At 41.6% G+C, this 18,871-nt stretch overlaps 1 protein-coding gene across 1 annotated transcript in view; it reads right to left on the bottom strand.

Moving 5' to 3' along the window:
• col14a1a (collagen, type XIV, alpha 1a) overlaps positions 1-18,871 on the bottom strand; it is a 167,690-nt gene that overhangs the window by 68,776 nt on the left and 80,043 nt on the right. Inside the window, 3 exon segments of the mRNA XM_036596192.1 lie at positions 5,862-5,978; positions 13,416-13,565; positions 16,635-16,757. Coding sequence (XP_036452085.1) covers positions 5,862-5,978; positions 13,416-13,565; positions 16,635-16,757 — 390 coding nt within the window.

The following is an 18,871-nucleotide window of genomic DNA, read 5'->3' as shown; positions in this document are numbered from 1 at the left end:
TTTTCATACAATAGCCATGTTTACATGCAGGCTAAGAATCAGTTAATAATCCGACTAATAGCTCATTTGGAATAGAATGCAAACCAAGCATTCTATTCCAGTCCAAGCAAACATACAGTTTCTATCCGACTGAACGAGGTGGATAATCCTGTACATAATCCGAAGAATAGAAGAATAATATCCGTGTAAACACCTGTATCTGATTACATTCCCTATCGGAAAATTTAAGTCCGTTCTGATCATGTTCGTCACGTCATAGTGAAAGTTTATACCGTTCAACATGGCGGAGGAGAAACTGGTCTGCAGAGGAGACGAAGTTTATGCTCTGATCTTTAAAAGACGGCGGTGGGACGGACGTCCAGCTTATGTGTCTCAGAACACGACGTCTTCCTCTCGGCCTTCTTTAATAAGGACATGTGAAGGACGTTTTCCTGAGTCTGACATCATTTTAAAGCAATTAAAAACACAAGCGCTGCTCACTGCTGCTCATCTCACTCTGACTGGACTCACGTGATGCTGGTTGTCATGGTAACGTCTGCACTAAGTGGTTCTCTACGCATGCTCATAATTTTGGATCTGATTACTTGTAGTGAGCATGTAAACAGAGATTTTCATCAGATTGTTGAGTAGAGTGAGAATCGGATTGGCAAAAATCTTTGCATATAATCACAGCCAGTTTAAAGGACGGCTACTGAGCTCCAGTGAAGCAGGAAAATTCAAAGAAGCTGAGGCGCAGAATGTAGTCTTAACTGCTGCATCTTTTAAGGTGGAACAGGAAAATTCAAACAAGAAGCTGAGGCATTTGAATGTAATCTTAACTGCTGCATCTTTTAAGGTGGAACAGGAAAATTCAAACAAGAAGCTGAGGTTCCTGAATGTAGTCTTAACTGCTGCATCTTTTAAGGTGGAACGGGAAAATTCGAACAAGAAGCTGAGGCATCTGAATGTAGTCTTAACTGCTGCATCTTTTAAGGTGGAATGGGAAAATTCGAACAAGAAGCTGAGGCATCTGAATGTAGTCTTGACTGCTGCATCTTTTAAGGCGGAATGGGAAAATTCAAAGAAGAAGCTGAGGCGCCTGAATGTAGTCTTAACTGCTGCACCTTTTAAGGTGGAATGGGAAAATTCGAACAAGAAGTTGAGGTGCCTGAATGTAGTCTTAACTGCTGCACCACTTAAGGTGGAACGGGAAAATTCAAAAAAGAAGCTGACGAAAAAAAGGCTGAATTCAGCTTCATTGAGAGTTGAAATGCATGAAAAGGGATGAGGAGGTCGCTCCTGCTGGACAGGTGGGCAACATTAACTCCTTTTTGCTGTTTCACAGAACCAACAGGTCAGTATTGTTTTGCCCTGTTTGCGAATGTTTGTGATAGCAGCTGGTTCACAGCAGCAACTGTAGCGACAGCTTGCTAACCCACTGCCCAACTAACATTGGCTACACTACTTGCTGTGCCGTTGTTCACTCTAACATTATATCATAGTATATGTGTGTAAGGTTTCCGAAGGGTTTTACGGCCACAAAGATCTAAAAAAGCATGCTGGCCTCGACAATGCGTGTCCACGAATTTGGGGGGCGGAGTTTCTGAAGGGGCACTGAAGGGAGGGGTGTGTTTGTTTTGCTGTTGAGTTCAAATATCAACAGTCATTCTCCAGAATTGTGCAGTGCTCCTTTAATGGCACAGGAAACGGTTCTGCATGATCACAAGCCAGAGTCCAAATCCCGGTAAGACTGACTCAGCAGTTTACCTGCAGACCCAGAACAATTACCGGGAAACTACCAGAAGGACTCGCAACGTGAATCCGACAAAAAAGCCGATCCATTACCTGGCAGAGCTGAATGTTTCCAGGGGTGTCGCAAAGGTGTGGCCAGTGCCATCCTCTCGTCAAGTGTGCACAAAGTAAACCAGGATAAAATCACTTTCAGTGAAACTGTGTTTTTAAAAATGTGCTTAAAATAATACTTATTTTGTTAATCTGTATAGAATTATGACTACACTAATAACCAGTACATTCAAAGTGCTGCTCTGAGAGCTACATCATATGAAGCAGGCTATATGACGGTAAGGTGATTTAACTATAGACATGAGGGACTATTAACATTTACTGTCATACACTAATGACTACCGTTTATCATGTAAGCTAAATACTTCTTATAGCTTAGTACATGCATGTGTTTAATGGTGCAGGTCAAGTTTAATCAGAGGAGAATCCAGTGCTGAGTAAAAGTTTCTGCTAATGCTGCATTAGCATATTACCAAACCACATATTGTCCTCTCAAAATGTTACCTCACACCTTTTTTCACCTGGGCAGTTTGGCACCCCAGTAAAATCAGTGGGCTGAACTTGGTCACCCCACTCATGAGGTCCTGGCTGCACTGCTTTTGTTTTGATTCAGTTTGAGGGTATTTTTCAATGTTTTTGTTTTTAGTCAAGTGTTCAGGTTTTGCGAGTCAGAAGAGTCACAGGAGTGAATTTTTATATAATATAGTACATAATATTGACAGGAGTACATCACATCCTGTTTATCGAGACTTTCATGATGAATGTGAACATGTTTATCCTGGCAAAAGCGACACGAAGCTGAACATTAGCGGCAAAGATACGGCTCTGAATGTGACACTCAGGGTACTTTCGCACCTACCTTGTTTGGTCCGGACCTTCAGACTGCCCAGTTTGGTCCGAACCAAAATATCAGGTGTGAAAGGTGCCTCGGGCCACGGTCCAGAGCAAAGGACCAAAATTTGGTCTGACCAAAAAATGACAGGAAGTTAAGGCAGGATATCGTCACCCGTTTAACAACAGAAGATGAAAAAGAACCAAGAGAGAAGTAAAAATGAGTCGCGGTAGCTCATGGAGAGGAGACCAAACGTTTAATTCTAATTTGGCCCAAAGAAAAAATGAAAAGTCAACTTGAAAAAATGCCGAACGTCTCCCTCATTCTCTGAGAGGATGAGACAGAGAGGATATTAACTTTTCTCCATCGAAACTGTAAAGGCTGAACTGACCACACGCTGACGTCAGATGGTCCTCTACAAACCAATCAGTGTCCAGTACAGGGAGACGCAGCCCACGCAGGTGACGACAACGGGACGCCGGTGTGTCATGCAGAGTTCTTTAGTGTTCTCGCTAAACTGCAATGAGAAACCAAAACTAGCCAGAACAAATGCAATCAATGTAATAAAAATCTAAACCTTGGTCCAGAACTTCAGGTGTGAAAACGCTCTCAGACACACTTAAAACTGTCACACCTACACCTGTGAATCTAATTTGGTGCATGGTTATACAGTAGGTTACCATGGAGACCACATCACACGTCAGAATATCCGAAGACACGCTGCGGCTCTGGCGTCCCCTGTGGCCTGTTTACCAGGCAGATTCTCTGAATAATAACTGTATAACAGACATAGACGGTGGGGCGGGGGGGCTGATGGAGGGTCTGGTTTTAATAGGGTGCTGGAGCTGAGGATGCAGGAGGAGCCAGGATGGTGAGATATGAGAGAAAAGAAGAAGAAAGACAGAAAGCAGAACCCTGTGAGCACACGCTAACACAGAACAGAGCTAACAACAACCAGCACGTTCACACGGTCGCTGTCGAAAGAGAACCTTCTGGATCATTCCAACTCATCCCAGTGGTACTGGATGGAGCTCTGTAACCACTTAAGCCAATTTTACGTCAGAAGCGACACGGCACTGCAAGCATACACTACTCTGAGAGATGAGCCGTTTCACAGCGGAGGGGAATCACACGTTCCACATCTGTTTTATCCAGAAATGATACACCGATCAGGCATAACATTCTGACCACCTCCTTGTTTCTACGCTCATTGTCCATTTTATCAGCTCCACTTACTATATAGGTGCACTTTGTAGTTCTACAGTTACAGACTGTAGTCCATCTGTTTCTCTGATACTTTGTTAGCCCCCTTTTACCCTGTTCTTCAGTGGTCAGGACCCCCATGGACCCTCACAGAGCAGGTACTATTTGGGTGGTGGATCATTCTCAGCACTGCAGTGACACAGATGTGGTGGTGGTGTGTTAGTGTGTGTTGTGCTGGTACAAGTGAATCAGACACTGTGTCCACTCACTGTCCACTCTATTAGACACTCCTACCTTGTCGGTCCACCTTGTAGATGTAAAATCAGAGACGATAGCTCATCTGCTGCTGCATAGTTTGTGTTGGTCATCCTCTAGTCCTTCATCAGTGGTCACAGGACGCTGCCCACAGGACGCTGTTGGCTGGTTATTTTTGGTAGGTGGACTGTTCTCAGTCCAGCAGTGACACTGCTGTGTCTGATCCACTCAGACCAGCACAACACACACTAACACACCACCACCACGTCAGTTTTACTGCAGTGCTGAGAATGATCCACCACCCAAATAGTACCTGCTCTGTGAGGGTCCATGGGGGTCCTGACCACTGAAGAACAAAGTATCAGAGAAACAGATGGACTACAGTCTGTAACTGTAGAACTACAAAGTGCACCTATATAGTAAGTGGAGCTGATAAAATGGACAATGAGCGTAGAAACAAGGAGGTGGTCAGAATGTTATGCCTGAACAGTGTATATTAATATAACCTGCAAATGTCTTTATGTAAACAACATATGAGCACAGCGATTAGCTGTTAACTGTTTGAAAGGGGTTTGATTGGCTGATTCCTCTGTTGTTTCCCTTATCGCTCCAACCGGCTTAGTGCAGTGCTGATGCTAACTTAGGATATAAGCTGTTTTAATTGAGGCTCTAGGTCACACAATATAACAAGAACGAGTTTGAATATCTATACCTTAAAACAGGGGTATTTATTTAAATTCAATAAGGTCCAGCTAGAGAAAATTTCCTCAACAAAGGTCCAGAACATCATAATGTCTAACTTGCATTATGTTTCAGAGCCATTCACTGTTCACTGAAGTAGCCTAGTAGGTATATCAACATCTTATACAGTCGACAACTGAATGTCAAATCAAATAAAGTCCAATTCAGTCATATTTCAATAACATTTATCGTCGGTTTTGTCTTTTTAGAGCCGCCATGTGAAATAACTTCCCTCTGACTCACTTTCTTCTCCGACTGCTGTTTATCGCCTCGTCCCTCCCCTGTGTGCGCGTCACTCATTTGAGTCTCAGTGCTCATCGTAATGCACAGATCTGATTGGCTGAGTAGCGTCATGTATGATATTTACAACGAATGCGATTGGTCCGTGAGTTTCCCAGGCCGCTAAATCTACCATAAAGGCTAGAAAAGCTAAGCTGATTAAAACAGGACCAGTCCGTCGAAATTAAATAATTCTCCATAGTTTATCAGTTATAGGTCCCGGTTTGCAAAGGACGGTGTCTGGGTCCGGACTCGGACCATGGTCCGCCTATTAGTGACCTCTGTCTTAAAAGATGTCTGACCATACACTGCTGACCAAAACCTTGGGCCTCATTCATCAACTGTCCTTATCTTCTTAAAACCCATTTTTACGCAGTTTTCACGAAGATTCTGAAATACATCAATGTTTTCTCATTTGGGGTAAGAACAGAATCTACACACACTCAAGAGCACAAAGGTGAGAACAGTTCTGCACTTTAAGAACACGTCATGAATCTGACGCAGACTTTTTCTTAGGACCTTTCTCAGGAACACACTTAAGAAGAAATAAGAAGGTATTGGTGAATGAGGCCCAAAGATTTCTGATCTGGCAGCTGGATAGCTGGATAGCCTTAACACTGACTAGCTAACTGAGTCTGACTGCAGTCCAGCTGCTGTTTCTCTTTTGTTGTGTGTGTCTTTATACACCCATTTTCACTTTCAGGACACGTTCGCTCAATTTACAGGGCATTTGGAGTTAATTTAGCCTGTAAATGTGTGTATTACTCACTGTGTGGGGACCGGACGATGATCCTGTAGAGTGAGGCCTGCTGAACGGGCTGCCACTGGACACACAGGCTGTCGGTGTGAATCTGATACGTGCTGAGTCTGCTCACTCCCAGAAACACTGGAACACAGAACATACATTTACCATTATTCATTTACAGCCACGACTTAACATACACAGTAAAAAAGACCAAGATCTCATCAGGCGAATGAGACGTTCAGGTCATTTAGACATGAATAAAACATAGTTTTATCCAAGTGTGCTGACTGGGCTGCTAATCAATACTGCAGTAAAATCACTTCGGTCTCAGTGTGTGAATAGCGTGACTGATTTTGACCTACTTTTCTAAACTGACCATTTTACGGTGGGTTTAATATTGACTGTATTTGAAGCTGCTCTAGTGTATAAAGCATATTGTCTTTCTCTCAGCTTTAAACACACTGAGAGCTAGCTTAACGTCGTAAACATCCAGGTTTGGGGTCCAGCCTTCCATCCCTCACTCCTATAACTTCATTATTACCCAGCCAATTTACACTGTAGTGCATGTAATTTTTATTTAATAAGCCTCATGATAATTTTACAGGAAATAAGTCTGGGAATTTAAGGGGTTAACCTTGTTTTGTTTGCTCAAATGCACTGGATCTGCAGATATTATGTGCATAATTTCCATTTAAGGCACCTTATTTAGCAATAACCAAAGCAGACTGGCTGAGTTATAGTTCTAAGTTACAGAAGTGTTTAATAAAAGTTTGGCCATTTAAGGGGTTAAAATATGTGCATGCATTTATTCTATAAACTCTTATATGGCAATTAAACCATAATGAATCTGCTGTAATTTGTACTATTAATGTCAAAAGCAGAAGCAGCTTAGCCACAGCAAATTACACTGCTGCCCACCACACGGCAGACTGGGGTTCGATGCCCCGCCCGGATAACCACTCCACTCTACACCAATAAGAGTCTTAATTCTACATTCACTAACATCTGTAACAGCATTAAAACTGTATATCGCTCTGGAGAAAAACATCTATCAAATGTAGAAATGTGCACAGAGCTTTCATGGCACCTTCAGCTAGAAACTTAGTGGCTAGCTAGCTAGAAAAAAGCTTAATGTTAGCAACACAAGCAACTTAAACTGCATTACACACTTAAAAACGATGGTTCTTTAAGGTCTATCGAGTAAAGAAAATGGTGCAATATAGAACCATGAACACTCAAAGAACCCTTTCCATGATTAAAGGGTTCTTTGCATCGTGAAAGGTTTCTTCAGATTGATGGAGAATGTTCTGTAGATGGTTCAATACAGAGCCTTTTAGAAAAGGGTTCTATATGGCACCAAAAAGGATTTTCTATTGTTATGATGTCAGTCTTCTTACAATAGAGGACGGCTGACATCATAACTTTTGGGTGGGATATAGAATCCTTTTTCAGAAAGGTTCTATATAGAACCTTCTACAGCACTATGGCATGCGTTTGTCCCCAGGGCCCCGATGACGGCCGAGAACTCAGAGTGAGGACGAAGCCCCGTGAGGACGGCAGGGACAGGAGAATCATGAGTGACTGGGGGACGGAGCGCGAATCCCGCCTCTCGTGGCCGTCATCGTCATCGTCCCCTCTCTGGAAGCTGACGTCCTCCTCCTGCCGTCACTTGCGTCTCACGGCAGCGATTGTGATTCGTGCTCTGTCCCCCACTCACTCGCGGTTCTCCTCTCCCCACCATCCTCGCAGGGCTTCATCCTCACTCGGAGTTTAGGCCCCGCCTTCCTGACGGCTCTCACGGCCGTCATCGGGGCCCGGAGGACGGGCTCATGTCATAAACACATTCTCCATAGATCTAGAAACACTTTCTTGATGCAGAGAACCCTTTATGCAGGAGAGGCCTTCATTGAGTGCTCATGGTTCTATAAAGAACCATTTTTGGTACTAAAGAACCCTTGAAGATCCATCATCAAGTGTGTAATTTAAGAATAACAGGCACATTCATTTAATGTTCCACTCAACCATTTGGTCGAGCACATTTTGAGTCACTATATGCCACAAAGTACCATCTCGACCGCTTGGCAGACTAGTATATTTTTTTTTAATTGTGGGGTCAAGAAAACGAAAAAAAAACACCAATTGTTTTTATTATTGCCCCAAATAAATAAAAAATACAAAAAAATTCCTTTGTCTTTTTCTTGGTGAGGACATTAAAGGGATGAATTACAAAACTAAGCTAAACTTTTCTAGAAACATATGTTTCCTTTCACAGTGAGGGAGTCAGAAACGCTGCGTCGCGCTGTGGGGAGTTTTATTATTTGTCCTTCTGACATACAGTGTAAAAATGATTTACTATGAGTAAAGTGAGCTAATAAGCAAGTTAAGAACCCTGTGAATGTTTTGCCCCATTTTGGGTGGATTGAAATCTTAATCCCCCCTCAAACCCCCCCCACCCCACCCCGTAATTCACTCCTTGCATAACTGTGTTGTAAAATCTCTGCATGGAAAAAGAGAGCGGAGGAATCTGTGGAGTCTGTTCAACCCACACCGTCCTCCGTCTGAGAGCTCTCTGAGCTGTGTGGTTTATTCCGTGTCAGACTCAGAGCCGAGGCTGTGAAAGCAGATGGAACGAAGGGCTCATCTGAGAAGAAAACATGAAGCCCAAGCATCTTCCTTTACAAACGCTGCCTCTGAGGGAGCGACTCCAGCCAGATATTGTTCTACCGAAACCACATGAAAATGTGCTGAGACAGAAACACTCGCCCAGCAAAAAGAAAAACAGGCTTATTTTGGAATTAACACATTTTTGATCAAACAAAGCAAAACCACAGCACATGGTCCACGTTACACGCCGCGAGAGGCTTCTACTGACTCACGCCGCTGCTTTCTGAATGAATAAGCGCTTCTGCTGAAGCAATCATCAGCCGGAGATCACGTTTTAAACAGTGTGCTTAAAAAGCTCAAAATTATCAATAATAATAAACAATTCTTCTTCAGAGCAGTGTAGTTCACTAACCGACAGAATGGGTGAATATGAGAGAAAACAGTGGAACTCAGTCAGTGTAGTAATGTCACCCAGCTTCATTAATGAGATACGGAGTAAAGCTCAAATTTACTGCTTTATTAAAGGCGCTGCAAAGTATTTTTCCTCCTTATCCAAAATATTACATTAGCAGGAAGTATGGAATTATCTTCATACTTCTGTTTCAATCCAACATTTATTGGGCACTGCAAAGTGCATAAAATAACCTCTACATTGTTAATTTTTTAGTATACTGCCCCCTAACCATCGTTTAGGAATTACACTTTATTTGACCTCATAGATAATAACACTTTATTTGAAGGCTACCTACATAGGGACTACATAACACATGCATAAGCACTGAACAACATATTTATGAAGCGATATTTGGCTTGACTGTATGTGAGCAGCGTGTTTGGTGACAGTGGGGTGCAGCAGCGTTCAGCCAAGCAGCTAACCTAGCAACTAAAATTAAAGACAGATATTTATAATCTGACAGATATTTATAATTTTAATATGAACAGATCTTTAGTGCTGCTATGTGAAGCTCCGCCCCCTCAGGGGTCGTCACAGCCAAAGCAGGAGCACTGTTGTTCAAATCCGCAGGTCAAAATTCGCTGAAGATGCGGGACGTAAAACTGCTCATAGCAGTGCATTCAAAGGAAGGAATATAATTTCGACCATAAAAATGGACTGTAACTGGGCCTTGAGGGTTATGGTCATTTTTAGGACCCCCGCTCAAATTATTATTATCTTACAACAGTAACAGTTATACCATAACAGTAGGCCTGACTGTATTTATATTTAAACAGTTTTAATTAAAAAAAGCAGAATAACAGAAATGAAATAATTTGATTTGAAGTTGATGTTTGTGGTGTTCTCTGTATTTTATAATGACTTCAGTTCAGCCAATCAGAGTTTAGAACCAGATCTATCCGTGTCATAGCACGACGCTCCCCTAAACTGCAGTTTGGAATAAATTCTGGATTCATCCACAGTGCTGTGAAAAATCCTCCTGATCCGTTAAGACTGCAGACGAGGAGGCGGAGCCTGAGGTGACAAACGTTTATACTGTTGATCTGTAAAGCTGTGACATCATGTATGCCAGCAGGTCCTCAGATAACCCGCTAGAGCAAGAAGACAGAGTCTCTATACAAAACATACAGCACAGTGCGAAAGATTAGCATTTAGGGTTTGAATAATGCATATGCCCCCCCAACACCCGCCCCCACCACTCCCCCCACACATATATTATACCCTACAGAGTTATAATGAAGTGACAGAGAGGAGCTGCTCACCGAACACCCCTCACACACACTCAGCATTCGGATTTTAATTATTTAAAGGTCACGGAAAATACATGAAATATTGATGTGACTCATCCGGCAGGTGGAGTATGGATGAAATATTATTAAGATTATATTTAATAAAGGTTTACAAAGCCACAGAGCAGAGACCTAAAACTGTATCCCATCTAACACCAACCTTTAAACTGCAGAACGTCCTCACTGACCGCAGAGCTGGACCATACATCATCACCACACTGCTATTGGTTATTAGTTTTTGTGTACGTTAATAGATAAGAATGACCTGCTTCACTGCAAAACCTATTAACTTTATTACTGCTAAGACATAAACTTAAATTAATCATTAAACACTAACCTTTTTAATGTTAACTTAAAATGTTAATAATGTATTAATAACATTAACGAGTCTGTGCATTAAGAAAGTGACGAGACAGCGTTAATAAAGCGAATAATGTAGGAATAATAAAGTTTATAATTTAGCATTAATAAAGTGAATGTGCCTCCTGAGCGCTGCTACTAAAAGAAAGTGTATAATCCTGATATAGTTTCTTCTGATTGGACGTTTTTGTTCTGTTCTCTTCTGTTTAAATGAACTAAAGAGACTCTCATACAGTATTTAAAATAAAGGAAGTGTATTTCTAGTGTAGTACTGCGCTAGTTAGCTGTTCTTGTTTTTAGCAATTGGCTGCACGTGGCTGCTGTTATTATGTGACATACTTTAGTCTATTTTTCTTCACTTTATTTTTACTTTATTTTACTTTACTTTATGTTTACTTCACTTTACTGTACTTTATTTTTTATTATTTATTTTATTATTTGTTATTTTATTAAATTTTACTTTACTATACTATACTAGAATTTCTTTTAATTATACTTTTCTACATTTTTACTTTATTTTTACTTTACTTTTTTTACTATACTTTAATTTTACTTTATTTTATTTTACTTTATTTTTACTTTACTTTTTTAACTATACTTTAATTTTTCTTTATTTTATTTTATTTTTACTTACTTTTTTTACTATACTTTAATTTTACTTTATTTAATTTTATTTTACTTTATTTTTACTTTACTTTTTTTACTATACTTTAATTTTACTTTATTTTATTTTATTTTATTTTTACTTACTTTTTTTACTATACTTTAATTTTACTTTATTTTATTTTATTTTACTTTATTTTTACTTTACTTTTTTTTACTATACTTTAATTTTACTTTATTTTATTTTATTTTTACTTACTTTTTTACTATACTTTAATTTTACTTTCATTTTACTTTACTTTTACTTGACTTTATTTGTACTGTACTGTACTTTATTTTCCTTTATTTTTACTTTATTCTTACTTTGCTACGCTTTATTTTTACTTTACTTTGCTCTACAATAAATTCTGTGAAATTTCAGGCTAGATTTGTTGCAGAGTTGAAGCAGATTTGCTCTTTTCCATGCTGCAGTGTTTAGTGCTGATATGGATTGATGCTGAAGCTGAAGCTGATGGTGATGCTGTGTAACTGAGCGCTGGTGTCTGTAAGTGACAGCACAGCTAAAGCTAACAGAACAGCGCTGAAGAGCGTCATTATTCCTGGCGCAGCCGAGCTCCTCCTGACGGCTCACGCAGATCTGAGCAGACAGGCTGTAAACAGGTCTACTACAGTCAGCTTAACGTCATAACAGTCATCTCTCTCTCTCTCTCTCTCTCTCTCTCTCTCTCGGATGTCTGTGATGAAGCTGTGTCAGTGATGGGACCCTGACTTTGCCCTCCTGTTTATCTGAGCGAGCTGAGGGGAGAGAGAGCCTCAGGCCTCAGAAACCCAATCTGCTCTGGTTTTGATGAGAAAAGGCTCAGACGTGTATTACCCTGCGATGCGGCCGCTGATACCACATTTATATGCAAAGCCTCGTTATTAAAGTGTTTTCTGCCTGAATATTGATATTCCTGCTGCCGTCTGTCTGCTGCAGGGGTCGTTACTGGACAAAAGGAAGATGTCGCTTATGAATACACACATGTATGTTTTATCATGATGGTGTTCTGAGTCTTTATAGAGCTCAGTGCGAGGAGAAGTGCTCTGGAGAACTCTGTGTAATACAGAGTCTGTGGGAAAATTATAGCCCTCTGCTCTCTTTTGTTTGTTAAATTTCCTCTTTAACTACATTTCTCACAATTATTACACAACCACCTGAGACAATGCACACACTATAAATGTGCATATGAAAAATGTGTACATTAATATGGAGACAAGTTCTAAATTTTGGCCGCAATACAGATTACCTTGGCAGACTGAGTGATCAGTTTTATATCTGTTTATCCCAAAGCTCAGGGATGATCTGAGTGTACATACTGACGTGTGTTGGTGGTGATGGTGAGCGGTCGTGAGTGTGAGTGTATATACCGACGTGTGTTGGCGGTGATGGTGAGCGGTCGTGAGTGTGAGTGTATACTGACGTGTGTTGGCGGTGATGGTGAGTAGTCGTGAGTGTGAGTGTACATACCGATGTGTGTCGGCGGTGATGGTGAGCGGTTGTGAGTGTTAATGTATATACTGACGTGTGTTGGCGGTGATGGTGAGCGGTCATGAGTGTGAGTGTATACTGACGTGTGTTGGCGGCGATGGTGAGCAGTCATGAGTGTGAGTGTATATACTAATGTGTGTTGGCGGTGATGGTTAGCAGTCGTGAGTGTGAGTGTATATACCGACATGTGTTGGCGGTGATGGTGAGCGGTCGTGAGTGTGAGTGTATATACTAATGTGTGTTGGCGGTGATGGTGAGAAGTCGTGAGTGCGAGTGTACATACCAACGTGTGTTGGCGGTGACGGTGAGCGGTCGTGAGTGTGAGTGTATACACTGACGTGTGTTGGCGGTGATGGTGAGCGGTCGTGAGTGTGAGTGTATACTGACGTGTGTAGGCGGTGATGGCGAGCAGTCGTGAGTGTGAGTGTATATACTGACGTGTGTTGGCGGTGATGGCGAGCGGTCGTGAGTGTGAGTGTATACTGACGTGTGGTGGCGGTGATGGTGAGCAGTCATGAGTGTGAGTGTATATACTAATGTGTGTTGGCGGTGATGGTGAGAAGTCGTGAGTGTGAGTGTACATACCGACGTGTGTTGGCGGTGATGGTGAGCAGTCGTGAGTGCGAGTGTACATACCGACGTGTGTTGGCGGTGATAGTGAGCGGTCGTGAGTGTGAGTGTATATACTGACGTGTGTTGGCGGTGATAGTGAGCGGTCGTGAGTGTGAGTGTATACTGACGTGTGTTGGCGGTGGTGGTGAGCGGTTGGCTGGAGCCGGTGGTGTAGGAAGCGATGACTTTAACGCTGTATTCTGTTCCAGGTTGCAGGTTCATGATCATCAGAGTGTTCACATCTTCACCAACAAACGTCTCCAGAGCATGTCCTGACCCTGAACACACACACACACACAAAATCACAATCAGGCACACACTCAGCAAAACGGTTCAACTGATATAAATATTTTTTCACTGATACTGATTTTAAAGATACTAATAAACATTTGGTAACTGACAGTATGAGCCAAAGTCATTTAATATGGTCGAAATTAAATGGACATCAGTCGTTAAATAGTGCTTTATTAACCAATATAACTGTCTATCACTATTGTTATATTTCATTTAACAGATAAACTGCTGCTCCACTACACTCCTGTGCAAGAACAAAAAATGGGCCAAGCCCAAACATTAAGCTTTTAATGATCTTAGCAACAAATCATTAAACAAACAGATGCAGTACATTAGTGTGGGAGAGCTTTTCCTTTAATTTCATTAAATGTTTTAAGTTTTATGTGTAAATTTGCAGACAGTCTTTTATAGAAAGAAGAGTCCGTATTGATCTTCTCAGCACTGACAGCTTCAAACAGCTGAAAAATAGTGCAGAACTAGTTTGTGTTTAAGGTCAGACCAAATATTAGGGTTTAAATCTAGACTTTGACCAACCAAAACCATCAGTAAACACCAAAAAAACATATATTTTTTATGCTCTGCTCTTTTTTTGCACAAAACAAAATCACACTTTTTTGTGTGTACAGTTACAGACAATAGTCCATCTCTCACTGGTCAGTTTATGACCACAGTACTGCTGATGTACAGATATTATTTGAGCAGTGGTCTATTAGAGTGGTAACGACAGGGTTCAGCACCTCTGTGGTCAGAAAATGACCATTAATGCAGGACTAGAGGATGGCTAACACAAACTGTGCATTAATAAAGTAATCAATAAACTGAATTCCAGCCAGGTTGAGCTACAGGAGAGGGGTTTCTGATACAGTGACCAGTGAGTCCTTTGACACCCAATGATCCAGTGAAGACTGTCAGAATGGTACATTATCCCTCGGTGGTCTGAGGTCATTCTCTGGATTTCTGCACATCTTCTTAAACTCTCCTTTAAAGGCTCTTCATCTATCATGATCCTCATATGTTTCATATCAAAATGCTCCGTTATCTTCATCACTACTTTCCAAAACCGCTGCAGCAGCTTCAGCAGCTGTAAACTCTCTGCACGCCATTTCACATGAGTCTCCGATGATGGACTGAATGAAGAATGAAGGGTGTCCGGCGTGATGGTCAGTCCTTAGTGATATCCTGAGTGTCCATTGGTCAGTGTCACACAGAATGTAGACGGACACACGAATCCACCAGTTCCACACGGTGAGAGGCAGATGACGTGTATCTCAGCCCCTCTTCATAGGCTCATAACTCCGGATGTGAGTCTCGTATGATCTCAAGATAAGATGGAATGGAAAGGGCGACTCTACAGATTCAGGAAGTGTTTGAACTGGATTTCTGAGCTGGATCATCACAAAGACACAGACACAGATATAGAAACAGAGAATCTGATGCATAGGAGAGTTTGTGGACATTAACAGTATTAAAGCAAATGGAGGAACCACTTCTCTCCACACAGACTGGAGTTTAAGAGAACATACCACGATCGGTTCATACATCATTTCTCACTTTATTTTTCACTTTCACTGCCTTAAATCGTTTATAATCTCAGCACTGAGGACCATGTCCAGTCCTGTCAGGAGTTCTTCTGCACTCTGGGTGATGGTGGGCTGGTCCAGGTCAGTTTCAGCCTCAAAACTCCATGATGTGGTTTCGGACAGAACATTCTCGGGCTGTACTGGGGGGTCAGGCCTGATTAAAGCTCTGGTTTTTAGAGGCTCGGTTTGGTTCTCCTCCTCTGAAGCTCTTCAGTAAAAACAGAAGTGAGTGATGTTTTTCCCTCCGATCTGTTGAAGCCAAATCGCCGTCTCTGTTTACAGTTAAACTAATAACAGTGCAGATGGAAGAATGACCACGTTCAGACCAGCAGATGCAGAAACAGATGTCTGACCACATTCAGCTTCAGACCTTCACCACAGTCAGCATTCAAACACCCAAAACACAGTACATACAGAAACCCACATGTTCTGCATTTTAGAACTTTATTTAAAAACATAAAACCGTCACCTCATATCAGTGTAACGAAGCTCTCCGGACTCTGTTCTGTTCGGTCCTTGTTTTTGTTGTCGTTTATTTTATATCATCTGAAAACCGCAGCTGTGATTAAGGCTGCGTTAACGTTTCATGATAAAAATGATCCAAAATCACTCGGAATACAGTCTCGTTACCTTTTACGTACACAAACGTTTTTGCTTCTCCTATATGCTGAAAAATGATGGTTCTTCAAGGGTTCTTCAGTAAAGAAAATGATTCTTTGCATCTGCTGTAGATGGTTCTATATAAAACCTTTATGAAAATAGTTCTATATGGCACCCAAAAGGGTTCTTCTATTGTAAGAAACTTGACATCATAACAATAGAAGAACAGTTTTGGGCGCTCTATAGAACCCTTTTTTGAAAATGTTCTATATAGAAGCATCTACAGCACATTCTCCATCAGTCTGAAGAACCATTTATTCGTGCAAAGGGTTCTTTGTGTGTCCATTTTTCTATATAGAACCATTTTCTTTACTAAAGAACCCTTAAAGAACCATCTTTTTGAGAGTGTAGAATACTCTATAAATATAGGTTATACTGTCAGCCCTACACACTTAAAACAAATGGTTCTTCAAGGATCCTTCAGTAAAGAGAATAGTTCTACATAGAACCATGAACACTCAACCTACCATTCCCCATTAATCTGAAGAACGCTTTACTCATGCAAAGGGTTCTTTGTGTGTTAATTTTTCTATATAGAACCATTTTCTTTACTAAGGAACCCTTAAAGAACCATCTTTTTTAAGAGTGTGTAAGTCAGAACAGAGATTTATTTTATTCAACATTTACAAAAATCACACGACTATTAAAACAAAAGAATAAAGTGAGATGATGTCATTATAGGCCAGACTGCCATCCAATCAGCTGCAGCCTTACCTGTCATATACTCATCAGGAGTAATTCATCACAGTAATGACAACATATCGTCGTATCGTCCAGCCCTAACGCATGTACACCTGTGTGTGTGATACACACCTGAGCTGGGCTGGTAGATGATCCTGTAGCCCAGGGTGGTGGAGGCAGGTGTGTCCCAGGTGAGGCGGAAGCGGTTGTACCATTCCTCAGAGACCCGCAGGTTGGTGGGGGCCGACAGCGGTACTGACCACCAGAGAACACAAACATGCATCAGGATTAGCAGCACTGCTAACACACGCAGCAGGGTTTAACATACAGTGTCCAGACCAGTACTCACTGCAAACATCCTAATACCAGTGACCAAAATCATCTCTGTGAGACTGTTATAAATAAGGGGGTCCAAGAGGTTAATTAGGACCCCAGAACCCCCTGCATTCCCACCTTGGTAATGTCTGAGTTTGACATGTTTCCCCCTCTAAGTATTATTAAATGTTTCTCTCCGTTTGTGCTGTAATATGAGTTTATATGGTAACAAGACAGGAAAATATTCTCCGGGTGAATCTTGTACAGTAACATCAACCATGCTACCGTAGCTGGTGGGGTAGGCTAACTTAGCTAGCATCATTAGCAAGTTTCTGAGTAACTTCAGCCATGCTACAGTAGCTAACATTGTAGGCTACAACATTAACTTAGCTAGATAGCAACATTACCAAATTTCTGAGTAGATTTAGCCATATACAGTAGCTACGAGTGCAGTCTACAGAATATACCACCCAGTGGACATTTGCTAACTTTGCTAACAGCCACCACTCAGTCAGAAACAAGGATGGAACACTATTAATGTTGTTTCTCTCTGTTTGTGCTGTAATATGAGTTTATATGGTATAAATATGGAAAATATTCTCCGGGTGAATCTTGTACAGTAACATCAACCATGCTACCTTAGCTGGTGGGGTAGGCTAACTTAGTTAGCACCTTTAGCAAATTCCTGAGTTGCTTCAGCCATGCTACAGCAGCTAACACTGTAGGCTATAACATTAATTTAGCTAGACAGCAACATTAGCAAGTTTCTGAGTAGATTTAGCCATATACAGTAGCTACGAGTAGAGTCTACAGAATATACCACCCAGTGGACATTTGCTAACTTTGCTAACAGCCACCACTCAGTCAGAAACAAGGATGGAACACTATTAATGTTGTTTCTCTCTGTTTGTGCTGTAATATGAGTTTATATGGTAAAAATATGGAAAATATTCTGTGGGTAAATCTCGTACAGTGACATCAACCATGCTACCTTAGCTGGTGGGGTAGGTTAGATAACACCTTTAGCAATTCCTTTGAATAACTCAGTCATGCTACAGCTAGATAGCATGATTAGCAAGTTTCTGAATAGCTTCAGTCATGCTACAGTAGCTAACTATAGCTCAACAAGTGCTTTGAGTTTGGGACAGAGGAACAATAAAGGGAGCTGTATCTGCTGTAGAACATCAGCCAGAAAATGTTTATCACAGAGCGAGTCTTCTACAGAATATACCACCCAGCGGACATGTGCTAACTTTGCCAACAGCCACCACTCAGTCAGAAACAAGGGTGGAACACTATTAATCAAGACCGGCCTCAGTGTCTCAATCAGCCAAACAAACTTCCGTTCATTTTCAGCTGTGCCTTCATTCAGTGATTTTAACGCTTCTAATCGCTGAGGCAGGACAGTAAACTGCCGCATCAAAGTGATCATTGAGAGGATGCTGCACATAATCAATTCAATCAGAGCGAATCTGGCTGGCCTGATCACTTCATTATGGCTGTGAGAGAGCGCCGCTCTAATGGATGGCTTTCATTAAGCTTATTAGTGAGTAAAATCAATATTAGCCTGCCTGATTGAGAACGAGCTCCACAGGGGCCGAGAACGAAATCAGCTCAGGGCAAGAAGCTGAACCCATTCAAGCTTTCCGTACCACCTTAAACGGTGCGGCACATTCTGGTGCCTCTGGAGCAGAAAGTTTGAATGAGAAGCTGGTGAACATGAAGACTCATGGGCGGGGCTAAACGGCTATAGGCTGAATGGACAGGGCTAAACTGCTGTAGGCTGAATGGGTGTGGCTAAACTGCTGTAGGCTGAATGGGCGGGGCTAAACTGCTGTAGGTTGAATGGGAGGGGCTAAACTGCTATAGGCTATATACGCAGGGCTAAGCTGCTGTAGGCTGAATGGGCAGGGCTTAATTTATATAGGCTATATAGGCAGGGCTAAGCTGCTGTAGGCTGAATGGGAGGGGCTAAACTGCTATAGGCTATATAGGCAGGGCTAAACTGCTGTAGGCTGAATGGGTGGGGCTAAACTACTGCTAACTACTGCTAA

The sequence above is a fragment of the Colossoma macropomum genome, unplaced genomic scaffold (assembly GCF_904425465.1).
Source record: "Colossoma macropomum unplaced genomic scaffold, Colossoma_macropomum, whole genome shotgun sequence".
Taxonomy (NCBI): domain Eukaryota; kingdom Metazoa; phylum Chordata; class Actinopteri; order Characiformes; family Serrasalmidae; genus Colossoma; species Colossoma macropomum.
The sequence above is the reverse complement of the archived record's forward strand: the minus strand, read 5'-3'. Positions and strand labels throughout refer to the sequence as shown.